Below are 16,768 nucleotides of genomic sequence, written 5' to 3' on the forward strand. Positions count from 1 at the left end.
GCCTGGGCATGGTGTTTCAGGTGGAGAGCGGGACGACGCCCGGCTCGACGCTCCCTACGCCGCCGGGGGATTGGGTGGGAGTATGCGACGCGCAGCACTACGCGGCCGCGGCGGCGGTAGCGGCAGCGCCGGTGCCAGTCCCGGCCCCGGCCCCAGCCCCAATCCTAGCGCCGGCACCAGCAGAATCGCCACGGACGGCGGGATCGCCGTTGCAATCTCCACGGGCGGTGGACCACAAACCGTCGCCCAGCCTTCCTCAGCGCAGGGAGCACACGGGTACCTCCTCCAATTCTGCTGCTGGACCTGGACGGAGAGCTACGGGGCACCTCGCTTGTTTCTTGTGTTCTGTTCTTTTATTTGTTCTTCATGAACACACGGCCTAGTTCATGTGAAGCTTAGGCGTGATACCCGCTCAAAGTATACAGTTTTGTTCGTTCGTGTAAGTAACGTTATAATTGTTTTTCGTTTTTCATTTTTTTATACATGTGTATATGAATTTATATTCTGATGTAATTGTGTGACCTTTTCCTTCTCCTCCTTAGGGGAAGTTGTGCATAACAAAGTTCAGGCTCCAGATTGATTGACTGTGTATTCATGAGCATAAACGTTCAGCAAGTTCAGCGCAGCGTATAGGCGCGCCCATCAAAGTTTAACCAACAATGAAAAGAGACCTAAGGTCCAAAGACAAACGCTAGTTCTCGACACCGCTATGAAGCTTATTACAGTTAAGCCCTCTCTCAAACTCAGACTGAAACACACCGGCGGAGTCCTGTTCCAAAGGCTTGAGTGCAGACCCCCAACCCAGCAGATTCTTGGTGGTTGTATTACCTCGTCCTCCAGCTTTTCTCCCAGTTCGAGCTCGTACATCGGTCTCCATCCCCTTAATATCTTCGCAATCCACCTTACCACCTATTTTTCCCCTGTCCAAACGAGTCCCTGAAAACGTGCCTTGCCAGGCGTTCAGGTACTTTCTCCGCGGTGCCAGGGCAGGGCAGTACCAGCTGCTGGCGGACTTGCCGGGGTACCCGGACAACGTGAGGCGGGACGGCAAGGGTGGCTATTGGGAGCTTGACCGTGCTTGCACAAAGGCCAAGCCAATTAGACAGGCTGCGCTAATCAACTGGAAGAAGAATTACGCTTAGTTTTTGTTTCTTTTCTCCTTTAAGCCTTATGGCCTTGTACTTTTTCTTTTTATGTTGCTCTTGTGTACATAACATTCTTTCTTTTAATTGAAAAGCAAATAAAAAAAATATCAAGTAGGGGATTTCCCCTACTGAATAGATAAAAAAAGGGTAAAGTCCAATTTACACCCTCCAACTTTTACCAAAGTCCGGATTTCAATCTTGAACTTCAAAACCGGACAACTTTGGTCTTCCAACTCTCGAAAAAGTTCAACTGTCAACCCAACTGTCAACTTTCAGTTGAACTTTTTCGAGAGTTGGAGGGTCAAAGTTGTCCGGTTTTGAAGTTCGAGGTTGAAATCCGAACTTTGATAAAAGTTAAATGTTGTAAATTGGACTTTACCCTAAAAAAAAAAGGTGGCTATTGGGTGGCGCTGAACCAGGAGAAGCAGCGGCTGGATGCGACGCCGGCGACGGCTCCCGTGAAGCACCTGGTGGGCGTCCGCCTGAACGCTGACGGGGTGGAGGTCGAGGAGCTCACGGCGGCCAAGGGCGTCACGCTGAGCGACGTGGCGGAGATGAAGGGAAGCTGTGGTTAGGCTCCGTGGAGCTCGAGTACGTCGGTCTGGTTGCTTGAGCTGCTGCGTCTGCGTGCCAGCATTAGCTATGGACGTATATATGTTCATGTTAATTAGGAACTTTAGGTTGCAGAATGCATTCCGTAAATTTAGCAGTGTAGCTTACTCTTAAGCAGTGTTTCATGTGTTTTTATGTAAAGCAGATTCTACAAAAGCACAACAAGCAAAAGCCCACCTACATGCTAAAATTGGGCCGAGCACCACCGTGGGAGGAGCCCAGGCCCAACCACCAGCTCACCTAGCAAATGTGGTGGCCAGGTGAGCCAGCCAGGGTGCGGCGTGACCCGGACCCATCCTCCTCAGGCGGTTGCATGGCGGCATGCTTAGTCGGTTCACGGCGGTTTCCTAATTTAGCTGCGCCAAACTGACCACGAAGTAGTATAAGTAGGGGGTAGTGCTCACCATTTAACACACCTCATTTGGGCTCTACACCTCTCACCTCTACTTGTATTCCCTTTTATATTTTAGTAGTATTTTTTAGCAAGGCAAGAGCTATCAAGGAGAGCATGGCTCCTTAGAAGAAAGGATCTTTGGTATGAATAATATAAAGAATTCTTTCAAAGTCTTGCTCTCATTTTGTCCATACAGTAGTGTTTACGAACTAGAGTATAGTTTTCATTTTATAATCATAACATATGAACTAGCATATATTTTCTATGCTATGAGCTTAACATGTAGAACTCTATGCTTAATCATTCATATGACTTATATGATTAGAAGTAGAGGTAGAGCTAAGTTGAGATGGGGGTTCATCGTTTCTTCGGGTTTGCTCATGTCCTATGCTTGTCGATCCGTAGGGTCGGAGTACCGGAGGATGTGGGTAGTTTACTTGTACATGGGCGTAGTGCTCGGGTGCACGGGAACCTTCGGATATGACGGTACTTCACGGTTGAGGGGTAGGCGGCAGGTGGTGATAGCCATGTCCGTCCTTTGTAATCATCCACGTTCGGGTGTTGTGTAGGAGTCTTAAAGTCTCTCGCGCTTGCTGGCAGACCAGTGCTCGGAGATCTCTCCATCCATCTTGCACTTAGTCCTAGCTCTAACCATGTAATTTGTATGATCATCAACTATTCTTTGCACGACTATATTAGAACATGCCTGCTTCACTTAGAAATATTTTTTTATTCTTTGTTTTCTTTTTATCCTTGAGGTTGGCCTAGATGTGTGTCCACTATCCTGAAAATACCGTTTTTACTCCTGTCATAAACTATTGGTTCACTATGCAAGTATGTAATCTTATTCATATCTATGCTAGACTCTTTACACTATGCCTTCCTTTGGAAAAATATAAATAACGATACCCTGAATACTTTTGGGTGAAATACTACAACGATAGATCCGTGGGTTTGTGGATATTATTTCTGTAATCGTTAAGAACTATCGTGTTGATGTTTCTTGGCGGCGTCGCTAAGATTTACTAAATCTTAATGATGGTGCTAAGAAATACCAATAGACATTTCTGGTGCCACTGCTAGGGATGGATTCTATCTCCAACCTTGATAGCGACGCTAAGAAATGCCAACATTGACCTCTAAATACATATTTTGGCCCAAGCTTCGTATATTAGTTAATTTCCTCTTGTACACTTCACTTCAACGTACCCCTTTGCATATTATCAAAGTGTTACCATTGGCTCTATCTATTGCACTTTTCTTAGAGTAGAGTATCTCTAATACTTCAAAAATGAATTAGTGAATTCTTAAGTGGCTAAAAAAGTTGGGAGCATAATTATTGGGTTCCTTCAATAATTTTCAAAATCTTTCATCTAAAATATAGAAGACATTTTGCATTAGAAATGTCGGACTATTTTCAAATCACCGAACCATTGCTTTCTTGTACATTTGCATTGGAAACTCTGTCTTTACTCTTCATTCTTCCCCCACGTCCTTACACCGTATATTTCCGCGTGATTGGATTTATTTTCCCAACCGCGGAAAGATTGGGAGTTGAAATTGTTGGAGAGCATTTTTTCCAATCTTACCAAATAATCAAGATTGAGAATAGGTTTTGTAAACTCTTAGAGATGCTCTTAGTTGCCAGGCAAGAACCTCTCATTTTATTTGTTAAACTCTCATTTTGACTATAATTTTTTACTGTATATTTTGTATAAAAATATAATCTGAACTACAACTTTGAATATGTTTTTATGCTAAGACAAATATTTAATCTTTAAGCCAAACATATGTTTTTATTCTAATAATGGTATATGTCGGTATTAGAGTACTAGATACAAGGGCATTTCTAAGTTAGTTTTTTAATGTCAGTTACCGGTATATGGATACTTTAATTTTTACTTTCTCTAACTAGCATGGTAATTTTCAAGAGTTAAGAATAAATACTAAGATAATATATTTCTGATGGAGTACCAATGCAAACATCCGAACAACAAGAGTGTTTATTGATCTCGATGAGAGGTTCGCATAAAGTAGTGCTTTGAAACTCCTACTTCCGTTTGCTGACTTTCAGTCCCTAATTGAACTTACGGGACCAATAACAGAGAGAGCTCCGAGAAGTTGAAAAACAGCCACGAGCAAAGTCACGTTCAATCAATCCTCACTCAATTAATCCTCACTCGACGGCTCCGTCCTTAGTTAGAAAACGACCAAACCACTCGTAGATTGATCTTTTTTTTATCTTTACAGCTTACCACATATATTCGTGACCTGAAAAATAAATTCTATATAAAAGTATACTAACATATATTCACGTCATAAAAGATTAGATTCTAAATTTAATTGATGCATAAGCTCTACCAAACCCACACTAAATTTGTCTTGGCCTGATTCCGAGTTCCCACTCCCCAGCCCCCAGCCCAGCTCGGATAGAGTAGATGTTCCATTTCCTCGTTGCGGACGCAACCCGACATCCTAACGGTTGCTAAAACCCTTATCGGATCACATTGACACTCTCCTGGATAGCGGATAGAGTCACGCCCCTTCCTCACCTCGAGCAAAGAGGAGCGGCAATGGCCATGGCCTCCCCCGCTTTCCTCCTGCCATCTCTGTTCCCCAAGCCCACTCCCCTCGCCGCGTCGCTCCACTGCAGCCTCCCACGCGCCCTCCCCCTCCGCTGCTCGCCCAACGGAGCCGCCGTGCCGGAATCCCCTGAACCTGCATCTCGCCGCGGCCGCAAAAAGTCACCGTCCCCGTCGGCGCCAAAGGCGAAGGCCACGAGGCGGAGAACCAAGAAGGCGGACCAGGATCCCGACTCGGAGGGCGCGGAGGAGCCGGCGAAGCGGACCAACCGCCGGACAAGGAAGTCCAAGGAAGAGGCCAAACAGGAGGAGGTGGCCCAGGCGGCGAGCCACGGAACGGAGCAGACAATTCAAGAGGCCAACGAAGAGGAGTATGCGGTAGAAGCGGAGAGCAACTACGATGACGACGAAGATTTTGCAAACGAGTGGCCGCCGCTGGTGTGCTGCTTCGGCGCGCCGCGGTGGGAGTTCGTGCCCACGGTGCGGGTGTCGGACCGCCAGATGCATCCCGACATGTACTCCACGTGGAGGCACCTGCAATGGGAGCCGCCCGAGTTCGCGCGCGCGCCGGGGAGCGCGGCGAGCAACGTGGCCATTGCGCTCACCCGGCTCGGCGGGCGCGCCGCGGTGCTGGGCAAGGTCGGCGACGACGACTTCGGCCGCGAGCTTGTGTACCGCATGAACTGCGAGCGGGTACAGACACGTGCCATCAAGTTCGACGGCAAAGAGGCCACCGCCGCGGCGCGCATGAAGGTGAGCTTCCGGGACCGGGAGGACGGCAAGGGCGGCACGAAACTTGTAGCCGAGACGGTGAAGAGTGCCGCCGAGGACTCCCTCCGCAAGACTGAGATCAATGTAGATGTGTTGAAAGAGGTGAGTTGGTGATCCTTGGATAAACATTGGATTCCGAATTTCCGATTCAAGATTTATGCTCGCATAGTCATTTCACGGCAAGCTATGTCTTTATGTGCATAACAACCACGGTGCACTGTTGCAGAACAATTGCATCAAATCAATTCCTGGCTGAAAAACAAAATTGATGTGATCTAGCAGCATAGCATGATTGCCAATTGTATATCATGGAAGGTCGATTCTTCTAAAAAGATTCAACCTTGATGCTAAACTCTCTACTCAACTTATTTGAGTTTTGTATATGCATACAGATGCCACTTGATCTCATAGTGCAGAGTTGACATCTGAATCAGTCTTATTTATGGAATCTAAGATAGCAGCGGATTATGGACTGATAAAAGTTTCATTATTTGTATTTAGAAAATAGATAAAATAAAATTGTTATAGCAGTCCATGAAAATCAGAGGTTATACTGCATTAGCTAAAGCTTCTAGCTCTGAAAAAAAATGAACATTCTTCATAATAGTTTTGTCTCTGAGGTTTATTTCTCCACAACTTTATTATTATGTTTAAATCATGATAGCTTTCGCGATCACGGTGTGATCATCTTCCAGACTGTTTCAAGTATGCATTTGAACAATAGAATGGTGTCCTTTGGGATGCCGTCAGAATTAACAACTTTGCAGATAAAGAGTAAGTTTAGCAGAATTGCACTGTTCAGGGTCACACGCTGGCAACAAGATTTTAAGAGGACACATTTTGATGAGTTAGATGTAGTCATTGCTATTGCATTGCAAACCATTTTTTCTTTATTCAGATCTAATCTGTGGCAATTACACAGGCTAGAATGTTCCATTTCAATTCAGAAGTCCTGTTAAACCCTTCAATGCACGACACACTCTTCAGAGCTATTGAGCTGTCCAAGAAATTTGGAAGCAAAGTGTTCTTCGATCTCAATTTGCCATTGCCATTGTGGACTTCCAGGGATAAAACAAAGGAGGTGATAAACAGGGCATGGAAAGAGGCTGATATCATAGAGGTATCAAGGGATGAGCTGGAATTCCTCCTTGATCATGAGTACTATGTGTACAAGAGAAACACCCCACCTCAGTATTATCTGGAAGGATTTCATTTTACAAGAAACTGGCCACAGTACTACCACTACAGCCCTGAAGAGATCGCTCCTATTTGGCATGATGGTATAAAGATCTTGCTTGTGACCTATGGGACACTTCGGATCCACTATTACACACCTAAGTTTCATGGCTGTGTGGTTGGGACAGAGGATGCACTCATAACTCCATACACCACTGACCGAACAGGTTCAGGGGATGCTATTGTGGCTGCTGCTATTAGGAAGCTGACAACTTGTCCTGAAATGTATGAAGACCAGGATACATTGGAGAGGCAACTGAGATTTGCCGTTGCCGCTGGAATCATATCACAATGGACAATTGGTGCTGTGCGAGGGTTTCCCACTGAGAGTGCCGCCCAGAACCTGAAGGAAGAAGTCTATGTGCCTTCTATGTGGTGAAATGATAAATCATCTGTGATGGAATGAACAAATTTACGATACAAGCATACTTCATGAATGGTCTAACAGAACCGAACAAGGGAGTTTCCCTTTTTTTTTTACGACAAGAGATCTACAAGCGCAACTTACATGCACTAATTGCTCAGGTATCCTCTCACAATCCATTCTGTATTCATTTCAATTTTCAACTTGCGTGGTATGCATGTCATTAAATGCATCTACTGATTGACAAATGTTACATAGTTGAATCTTGATTTGTGATTTGTGAACAGTTGGATCTTCATTTTAATTTGTGAACTGAATTCTCAGGTATACTCAATTTGATGCATTGTTTGAAAACACACAGGTTTGCATTTTAATTTTGCTCATGATGTCTAAACCTTATTAAGGACCCTGGTTTGAATGAGCACACCAGTTCTGGAAAGATATTTAGTTAGTTTCTTTTTTCCACAGGGAGAGACTCCCCTGGGCTCTTTTTTTTTAAGAAAAAAATAAGGTTGAGGGGTACTGAACCCTGTTTTTTTCAGGGAGTTACCCAAAAATTAGTGAGCCCTGGGTGGCTGCCCCCTCAACTGGAGTCACTAACCAACCGAGTTACTACTCGGTTCTCATTTAGCGAGTATATTCTTTAAGACGAACTAATATGGAATGGGAAGTGCACATAGCATAAAACTTGATGGACTGAACTAGGCTATAGCACATAATTCATTGCTTGTCCGCAAAAAAAAGAAGAAAAAAAAGATCTGTAGCTAATGATTATTGTACATACACATTATTCGCACCAATCTGTGCATAATAAAATGAACGAAGTTAAGATTAAGGCTGTACATCTGGACTATGGACTAAATACAAACATACACTAAAACTCTTCAAATCTGCTAATTCTACACTCTGTGGTACAACGTATATCTTCTTCGAATATCTTTGCCTCTTCTATTTTGAAACTTGAATAAACAATTCTTTGAAAATGCACATTTCAGTGAGTGTTCCCTCCCATGTCCTTGTGCAAGATTGAAAAATACATAAATTTTATCTGTGTGTAGGAAAATAACATGTGCTTTTGCTGTCAGTTTACCAGGAATTGCACTGTTTGGTGTATGTCAATGAGTCAGAGGAAAGCTCGCTGTATGATAACTGACTATTCGTACGTAGAGTAAGTTCATGCCACTTGATCCTGTGTGTTTCTTTTGCACAAGCACCCTGGAAGCGGATTTGCATAAAAATACTCCTCATGCCTTGGACTTCGACCAGACAACCTCTGATGTGGACCTCCAACCCTGTTTTCATGATGCATCTTCACTTCACTTGCGAACTCTGTCCAATTTATTGTCCCTTCATCAAGCTTGTCAATGAGCTCGACAAGCTTGTGCCTATAGACAGTAAAAAAATTAAGTACTTTGGATTTAGAGCTGAATACTCAAAACAATATTCCAGAAATTTACCTGTCAGGGTTAATGGTTTTTCGGAATCCTTCATATCTTCTATGGCCCTGAACTGCTTTAGCCATATTTCCATCATATGTATACACAAAAACATCACTCTGGAGGGCTACATTATAGTCTACAGCAGCTAATCTATTTTGGTACAGCTTGAGAGACTCTAATTCATTTGCTGTTGCCAGACTATAATGTGTATAGACATTTGGATATTCGACCTTAAATGCATCCATGCTATGTACACCATATATTTCACCTGATACAATGTAGATCTTTGTGCTGGAAGGATAACCCATAGCTTTCAGGAAAAGAGCTGCTTCACGAGGAGTCATAGGGCAGCCTCCTTGGAGTCGCCTCTCCTTACTGTTGATTTCCTTCTCTTTCCAATGCTGCACCTTGAGTCGCATTTCCCTCAGTTCCTCTGCCTCTTGATATGTTAGGTTGTGGCTGCAGCCAGTGAATGAGAGCATGTCCTTCTCATACCTGTTAGTTTATAATGAAGAAAACATTGGTATCATTGATCTGCATGTTCCTCAGCAACAAAGTGCTGTCAGCCTGTTATTAGACAATTGCATTTTCAGTCACCTTAAGTGAAGTGCGATATAATGGTTGGATCCATTCCTCAGTCTATCAACTAGAGTATTACCTAGCTCTTCAATTTCTTGATTGTATCTTAGTGCCTCGTAATTTGCACGGCATCGGAGTCTTTGGATAGAAGGTGGGAGACCATTGTTGACAATACGTGAATCTGTATGTGTGAATTTCACAACTTTGGCCTTCTTCAGTGTCCTTGTGAAAGCTCTGTAATAAGAAGCCTGAAAAGAAAATATTAAATCATCATTTTTCTGATATATAACTTCAATACCAATTAGTCCTGAAGTAGTTGATTCATACCCTGGCCCAGGATTTGGGTGCTCTAATATAGGGTTTCAATCTTTTGAAATCTGGCGGCAAGGAATCCACAATCATGATGTCATCTTCTAAAGTTTCCTTGAAGTGTTGCACATCAAATATATCTTTGAAATCACTGCATGTCAAGCCAAAACATCAGTCTCAAAAAGTTGTATAGATTTCTTGCTGTACGGGTTCAAAGAGAAGGACCTTGGATCAGTCCAGAATGATTTATGGTCCAGGGTAGGGATTTCTAGGGTGGCATTCATGAGCTTAGCAACCGCAACCATATCACTTATCTGCAAGAATGATTTTGAAGAATGCATGTGAGCTTGAAAGGCATTTTTCTGTATTCAAATTTTTTAAGATCATTGAAAACATACTCCCAGTCTCATTTGGTTAAGTCCACCATTGGCTTCAGCAATTATATAGCCAGTAGTTGTACTGTTGGTTCCTGAAAAAGCAGTGCAAGTGTTGTCGAAATGTAGGCGCTCAGTTAAGACTATTGTTACTTAGAACTAATGTTGAATTGAAGGAAGATGGGGAAGATGAGCTCACTGTAACGATTTTTTGGGCGTTCAATGCATTTTGTGTAACCCTCGCTATCTGGTTTCATCCATATATGGGTCATCTGTTGGATTCCAAAACAAATTTTCAGCATAGAATTAGGAGAATCAGTATCTATTAAAATCTCGTGTCAAGTCAATAAAATTTGAAGCTCCCAGCATATAAATAAGGAGCATCAGTATCTAATAAAATTCTTTATATTCCTTTATTTGCAGGTCTATGGTTGCTTTAGTTAGGCGGCAGACAGGTAGGAGTTTGTGCTTCGTATTGTCCAAAGAACAAGGAACTCTTACTAGTCATACTAGCACTAGTAGCACTTTGTGGGGATAGGATCGATTGATGTGAACTCTCACTTTATGTCCATTCATTTTTTTTCTCTCTTTTTCTTCTTTTTTGAAGACTCATGTAGAATTTTTCGGAGGCTTAATGAGGATTAGGTTAGTTCTAGGAACCGCCAAAATAATTTGTTATCTGCTCTAGATATCTGTCTTTACTGTCAAATGACAACTTGTCTGTAGTCTCATGATGTCACTGTCGTCATTGTAGTAGCTTCCTAGTGTGCTTATCATCTGGCTGTTCTGCAAAGGGCTCCGCTGTACGTACGCCTCATTTGTGCGACTTCTTTGCGAGGACTCAATTTTACAACTCCGCAACGAACGGGAAACCAGGAGATAAATGGCCAAAAAATCACTCAAATATACTGGTTCACTTGCCAAGACGCATCTGGTTGTACCGGAGTTGTACAAATGTAGGTGAAGTATTTCCCTTTCTGTAAATTTGAATTTGTGTGAACACACATGTCCCTACGATTTAACTTGTGGTCTGTAACTATGCTGTGTTTTCTGTGGTTACGAGGGGAGGCCCTCCAGCGTGAATTTTCAGTGTTCGGTTTTCCGTGGGAGTTTTCAGAGTGTTCAGTGTGTGATGCGGCGCTATCCTAATCCTAATGTTGAGAACATCAACGCCAACCCTTTTGGAAGCACCTTGTTAGTGGCCCATACCACGGGCTGAGTATCACTCTTCCAATTGAATTTCCCTACGACCGGCAAACAAAACAACTACACATGAAAGAAGAAATAGCGATGTGCCAAAGAGCTGCTCTTCTGAAAGGGCACTTACGGACGGCGACCTTGGGCTCCTTCCTGAATCGTGGAGCCTCTGAAATGTCTTCGGCTTCGGCATCCCGTCTGAATGTCTCTGATTCCACAGCAAAGAAACAAAAACTTGTGTTTCTCCATCGCGCACAGGCATACCCCTACCCAGACCCAGTCCACGCAGATCAAAATATCCGACGCGTCTCTCTGCATCCAGTCGCCGACTTGGCTTGGATCCCTTTAACTCGGCACGTTCGAATGGTTTCTAGGCCCATGCAGAGCTTTGAAAGCCGCGAGTTAAGTGTGATTAACATGCATGCTAACAATAACTGGCAGCCTCTAGACTCTAGTGGTGCATGCAGTCAACGGCGAGAGTAGAGAGCTACGCACCGGCGGGTCGGGCGGGCGGCGAGCTACGGCGGTGAGGTTCTCCTCCCTCCAGCCCAGCACCTCGGCGTCCACCCTGCGAACGAGCCTCCCCCCGGCGCCGACGGCGCCTCGGCGCGAGCTCATGACGAGGCCGATGACGACGGCGACGCCGAGCAGGCACGCCACCGCGTTTCGCACCCAGGCCTGGTCGACCACGGGCACCCGCTTGCCGCCGCTTGCCCTCCGGGCGAAGAACAGAGCCTTCACCCGCGCCGCGCCGGCGCCGGCGCCGTGGCCGCCGCGGCCGTCGTCGTTGTCGCACGGGACGAAGTAGTCGGCGGCGGCCGCCGCGTCCGTCAGGCGGCGGCGGTGCGCACCGGATGTGACGGTGCTGCAGCTGCAGGGCGAGGACGACGACGAGGATGATGACGCTGTGGACGACGACGACGCGACCATGGCCAAAGCGGTTTGGTTTAGACAAGGGCCCAACCAATGAACCAAGCGCAGGAGCTCGATCGCGAGGAGAGGAGGGAACCAGGCCAGGGAGCAGAAGGAGCCGAGGTGCGCAGCGCAGGTGGGTGGTGGTTTGCAGTTTGCACGACGAGTCGTGCGTGCGTGCCCTCCCACTCCCAGTCTTCCCACCCCTGGTGGTTCGGCTCCGCGCAGCTGCCAGCCAGGCCAGGTGCGCCGCGCGCGGGCGGGAGGCAAGCGAATCGAGTTTATTCAGGTTTGCCGTCGCTGGTGTCGTTGCCGCCTGTGCTGTGCGCCATGCTTGCGGCTCGCTTTCGTGCCCGTCGTCGTTTATACGGCTCGCTTTCCCGGCCCGTCCCGGACCTCTTTTTATTGAGGGTGGTGTAGCGCAGCCGAGGGATCGGAGGGCGCAATCATTCGGCGCACTGCGCGCGCTGTGGCACACTGCTGCGTGTTCGAATTCCCAGTACCCAGTGGGCATCCGGTTCTTTCTTTCTTTCCTTTTGTTTCTCCCTGAAATTCGCCGTGCTTGAGCATGTGTTATTACATAAGAATGGTCGGATCAGGACTCGTCGAGGCAATCGGTATGGTCGATCAGCACGGCACACGTGAAGCGAACAAGCAGCCAAGCAGGGACTGCACACACTACAGCTGATGATCCGTGAAAGTAGCTTTTCCTTTTTGGATGCAAACAGGTCCGTACGGATCGAAGCTTCCCTGAGCATCAGAGCTACAGCATGAGTGCAGGTGCAGTGCATAATGCGTACTCCGCACTGTCAGTGGACGGAGGTGGTCCTGCGGTGGTGTTAGTGCTAGCGCGCCTGATTCCTTCCTTTAACTGAAAACACTGACCATTTGGTAGGTAGGGACATCTGATGTGACGAGCTGAGCAACTGCAAACGCTAAATTAAACGTGTGTTAGTGCAAGTGACGACGCGCTGACCGAGTTTTCTCCCGCTTTGACGTAGCCCGGGTCGAGCAAAACACCGACTTTTTATGCAGCGCCGTGTCGACGGCTTGACTATTCTCTCCCAGCGCCGTTGAAACAGTCAGGTGGCCACGTAGCACGCCACGTCCACGGCCACGAGAGCAGCCTAACGACGCGTACACGCTCGAGCGGCCACAGGGGCTTCGATCCCGCCCCGAAGACTTCTCCTAGTTTGCTTTGCTCTCGTCTCGTCTCCTGCTTGGTCACATCACCCGGATACGTACGGACGAAACGCCTTGCAGGTCCGGGAATTCGTAACAGTGATTGATGACTAGCTTAGTGCCACGCTGCGTCTCGTCGAGCCATCGTAATCTAACCCGGCCAGTTCCCCCGGCTGCACGGACTTGAACAGTGAGACGGACCGGAGCACATGGGCACGTACTGTACGGCAAATGTCCACGGACCGGAGAGCAGGATGATGTCGTGTGCCTCAACGTCGTCAACGATGATTGCCGGTGTGCAGACTGAAGAGCCAGGTGTTGTCGTTTGTGTGACTGCGTCCATCGGTCAGGGCATCATCAGGCCGATCAAGGCTAAAACATCCCATCCCAAGTGGGAAACCACCGAACGGAGGTGGTGCCGGTGCGTGCGTGGCCGCCACGTCGGGTTCTAGTCTAATCAGGTTGACGAGCACTCGTTTGCTTCCCAATTTTTTACAATTTGGTCTCTCTTTTTCAAGAAAATTTATGTTTGGAACTCGAAGATTTAAACTCATCTTTGGACCCTGGAGGTCGGCGCCTCGACTCATGGCGTCGAGGTAAAACGTCTCGGCGCCACAGATCTTGGCTCCGAGGTGTCTGGCCGTGCACAGCAGGGCATCCTAGGTGGCGTTCACGTGGCCGGTACCTCGGCGCCAGAATACATGGCGCCGACTAGCGCCGAGCATGGATTCAAAGCGTGCGGCCGCAGCTCTCTCTCTCTCTCTCTCGCGCGCTCTGTCTCTCCCTCTCACCGCCGATGCCAGCCAGTGCCGCCGTCGCCCGCGCTTCCTCCGCCGGCTGCTGCCCGTTCCACCGCAGCAGGCCACCCCACGCCGGTCGCCTCCCTCGCTCCCCCATCCACTCCATCAGCCGCCCTCGTCGCCCCAGAGACTCCTCCGTGCGCACCGGCAGCGAGGGCGGCCCCTGCTTCTCCCTGGCGCCCCCATCGGCCGGCGGGCCGCCGCGGCCAAGTCTGGCGGCGCCCCCGCGCAACCACCCGTCGTCCACCCCATCCGAGGTGCTGCCCGCTCCACCGCAGCAGGCCGTCGCCGCGCCCCCGTCGTCGTGCCATTCCTGGCCGCCCTCGTCGCCCCTTCCCTCCTCCTCCTTGCTGTCCGGCGGTGAGGGCGGCCCGCCACCGCTCGCCGGAGCTCCCGCCTGCCAGCGGGCCTCCGGGCCCTGCGCCCACCTACCCCTCCGGCTCCCGCGTCGTCACCCCAGCAAGGTAATTTTTTAGTTAAGTTAAATTAGTTAATCTATTTTAGGTAATTTAGTTAGTATTTTTTTAGAATATTTAGCAAATTTAGTTAGCAAATTTAATTACATAGGTAGAAAGTTAGATGCTTATTTATTTAGTTATATTATATACTTAGGAATATATGTATGTAGCTTATTTAGTTAGATTAGATTGTTAGAGACATAATTAGGGAGTTAGCTACTTATTAATTTAGTTAGCTAGTTAGTAAGTGTAGTTACCAAATCTCTTATATTGTTAGAGAGATAGTTAGGCAGTTAGATACTTATTTGTTTAGGTAGATAGTTAGATAATTTAGTTAGCAAATGTAGTTAGATATTATGGTTAGTTATCTTATAATAATATACCCGTAATAACTTGGTTGATGTGCATACCAACTAGATGGACAACGTAGTCATCTTGTATCATGGAGGAAGTGTGGAGGAAGATGAGTTTGGTAATGTCAGTTTTGTTGGAACGCAAAGGGTGCCAGTGATATTCCATGACCGGCCATTTGTTTTTTGAGTTGTTTGGTAGGGCTCATAATGAGCTTAAATGCAATTCAAATGAAGATGCCATCTTAGTTGAGGGGGTACTTCACCATGGCAGGTCAGTGACAATTTTGAGGCGGTTGGTCCCAATTGCATCAGAGGCTCAATGGGACAAATATGTTAAAACCGTCATGAAGAATGAGTTTCAATGTTTGAATATGGTTGTGCGGAAGTTGTCCAATGATCCCACCTCTCATGGGTATTCACCCCTAATGTTCATTTACCCCCTGATGGGTTGTCGCCAGCACCAGAGAATCTGACACCCTCTGAGCCTCTGTTACCCAACCGTGAGGTGGATGTGGAAGATGCGGTTATGGTGCTCGATGCTCAATCCGCCCCCAATGAGGTTGGTGTATGTCCTAGTGTCTGTGCAGAATATGGGACTGATGATGTTGTAGGTGCTCCTTAGGAAATCCCTTTGACCTAGAATCATCCTAGTAAGTGATTTAGTAACACTTTAGCTTTTCTTATTCTTTGTTCATTTCATTCATTTGTCTCAGTGCTATCCATATTTATTCTTTAAATGTAGGAGACAATCCTGATAATGATGGTTGTGCTCTTGTTTCTCCATCAACCAACGTGGACCCAGGGTTTATGGCCTCTAACGGTGTAGATGTTGATATTGCGGATGATGAGGAGCCTTATGGCACAGCAAAGGCCATTGATTCTGATGATGACCGCCCAGTTGTAGCTTTGAGCGAACAAGAAATGGAGCTCATCAGATGCTTGTGTCCTGATCGTGATCCACTGGTTCATAAATTCAGCGACCTTAGTCATTCTCAACATGCTTATGGAGAAGGAAGAGATGACGAGCTGCTAGAGGCTCCTGAGGCCGATGACAGCGTGGAAATTCAGAAGGGCTTGGTCTTCAAGGACTTGCCCACCTTAAGAAGGTGGCTACAGAAATATTCTGTGAGACATAAGAGACCATTCAAGGTGAGGCACTCCTATATGGAGCGTCGTTACACGGTGGTGTGAGAGATGGCAGATTACAATTGAAGGGTCTGTGCTCGCAAACAGAAGGCCACAGGGAAATTCAAGATCACCAAAATTATAGGTCCACACACTTGTGCCCAGACAGATATAAAACAGAAGCATAGACAGTTGACCTCTACCCTCATTGCCAGAAAGTTATACACAATTTTGAAGGGTCAGCCCAACTTGAAGGTCAGGACAATTATGGAGATGACTAAGGAGATATTTAAGTATGACATAAAGTATGGAAAAACATGGAGGGCAAAGCAACAGGCCTACAAGATGATATATGGGGACTAGGAGGAGGGGTACGAGCAGTTGCCTGCAATGTTCAATGCAATAAAAGCAGCAAATCTAGGCATGCATTACGTGTATATCCCGAAGCCGAATGAATGGAAGGACGGGAGGCAGATATTCTTTCGTGCATTCTGGTGCTTTCCCCAGTGCGTCGAGGCCTTCAGGCATTGTCTTCTAGTGTTATCCATTGATGGTACTTTTCTGCTTGGCAAGTACATGGGCACACTTTTGGTAGCCATTTCGTATGACGCAGACAACGCATTGGTTCCTTTGGCTTTCGCTTTGGTGGAGAGGGAGAACAAAGATAGCTGGGGATGGTTCTTGCGGCTTGTTAGGATCCATGTCGTTGGCCCTCATAGGGAGGTAGGTGTCATATCTGATAGACACCAGTGCATACTCAGTGCTGTACATGAGCAGATTCTGGGGTATGCACCTTTGCACCACCGTTGGTGCACTCGACACCTTGCCGAGAATTTACTTCGGAAGGATGGTACGAAGGACAACTTTCCTCTATTCGAGGAGGTTGCTCGCATGCTTGAGGTGTCGTTCTTTGAGGAGAAGTTGGAGTAGCTAAAA

At 46.8% G+C, this 16,768-nt stretch overlaps 2 protein-coding genes and 1 long non-coding RNA gene across 6 annotated transcripts; 2 read left to right on the forward strand and 1 right to left on the reverse strand.

Annotated features, from left to right (window-relative positions):
- Nucleotides 1-6: 6 nt before the first annotated feature.
- On the forward strand, nucleotides 7-580 carry LOC136459432 (uncharacterized). Its single transcript, XR_010760198.1, has 2 exons — nucleotides 7-439; nucleotides 543-580. It is a non-coding gene; the product is annotated as an uncharacterized lncRNA (long non-coding RNA).
- Nucleotides 581-4,584: 4,004 nt separating this feature from the next.
- LOC136456848 (fructokinase-like 1, chloroplastic) lies at nucleotides 4,585-11,126 on the forward strand. Of its 3 annotated transcripts, none has more exons than XM_066456840.1 (3): nucleotides 4,585-5,606; nucleotides 6,427-7,265; nucleotides 10,229-11,126. In XM_066456840.1, exons 1-2 carry the CDS (start codon nucleotides 4,725-4,727, stop codon nucleotides 7,117-7,119), a joined length of 1,575 nt encoding a protein of 524 aa, XP_066312937.1. In that variant the 5' UTR covers nucleotides 4,585-4,724; the 3' UTR covers nucleotides 7,120-7,265; nucleotides 10,229-11,126. The 3 variants fall into 3 exon arrangements, with proteins under 3 accessions (XP_066312937.1, XP_066312938.1, XP_066312939.1); XM_066456841.1 differs by having other exon boundaries at nucleotides 10,560-11,126; XM_066456842.1 differs by having other exon boundaries at nucleotides 10,563-11,126.
- LOC136456846 (O-fucosyltransferase 19-like) lies at nucleotides 7,794-12,503 on the reverse strand. 2 transcript variants are annotated; one of them, XM_066456838.1, is made up of 8 exons: nucleotides 11,498-12,503; nucleotides 10,005-10,077; nucleotides 9,830-9,900; nucleotides 9,657-9,745; nucleotides 9,450-9,582; nucleotides 9,141-9,370; nucleotides 8,562-9,038; nucleotides 7,794-8,489 (listed from the first exon to the last, which is right to left on the reverse strand). In XM_066456838.1, the coding sequence occupies exons 1-8, from the start codon at nucleotides 11,930-11,932 to the stop codon at nucleotides 8,279-8,281; spliced, it is 1,719 nt and encodes a 572-aa protein (XP_066312935.1). In that variant the 5' UTR covers nucleotides 11,933-12,503; the 3' UTR covers nucleotides 7,794-8,278. The 2 variants fall into 2 exon arrangements, with proteins under 2 accessions (XP_066312935.1, XP_066312936.1); XM_066456839.1 differs by lacking the exon at nucleotides 11,498-12,503 and adding an exon at nucleotides 11,133-11,279 and having other exon boundaries at nucleotides 7,796-8,489.
- Between the last annotated feature and the right edge of the window lie 4,265 nt (nucleotides 12,504-16,768).

Source organism: Miscanthus floridulus, chromosome 6 (assembly GCF_019320115.1).
Source record: "Miscanthus floridulus cultivar M001 chromosome 6, ASM1932011v1, whole genome shotgun sequence".
Taxonomy (NCBI): domain Eukaryota; kingdom Viridiplantae; phylum Streptophyta; class Magnoliopsida; order Poales; family Poaceae; genus Miscanthus; species Miscanthus floridulus.

Coding starts and splice junctions, on each gene's coding strand:
- LOC136456848 (XM_066456840.1), top strand. CDS start 4,725: ATGGCCATGGCCTCCCCCGCTTTCCTCCTGCCATCTCTGTTCCCCAAG. Junction 5,607..6,426: donor ATGTAGATGTGTTGAAAGAG/GTGAGTTGGTGA, acceptor GCAATTACACAG/GCTAGAATGTTCCATTTCAA.
- LOC136456846 (XM_066456838.1), bottom strand. CDS start 11,932: ATGGTCGCGTCGTCGTCGTCCACAGCGTCATCATCCTCGTCGTCGTCC. Junction 10,078..11,497: donor GCCGCCCGCCCGACCCGCCG/GTGCGTAGCTCT, acceptor GGAATCCAACAG/ATGACCCATATATGGATGAA. Junction 9,901..10,004: donor ACGCCCAAAAAATCGTTACA/GTGAGCTCATCT, acceptor CTGCTTTTTCAG/GAACCAACAGTACAACTACT.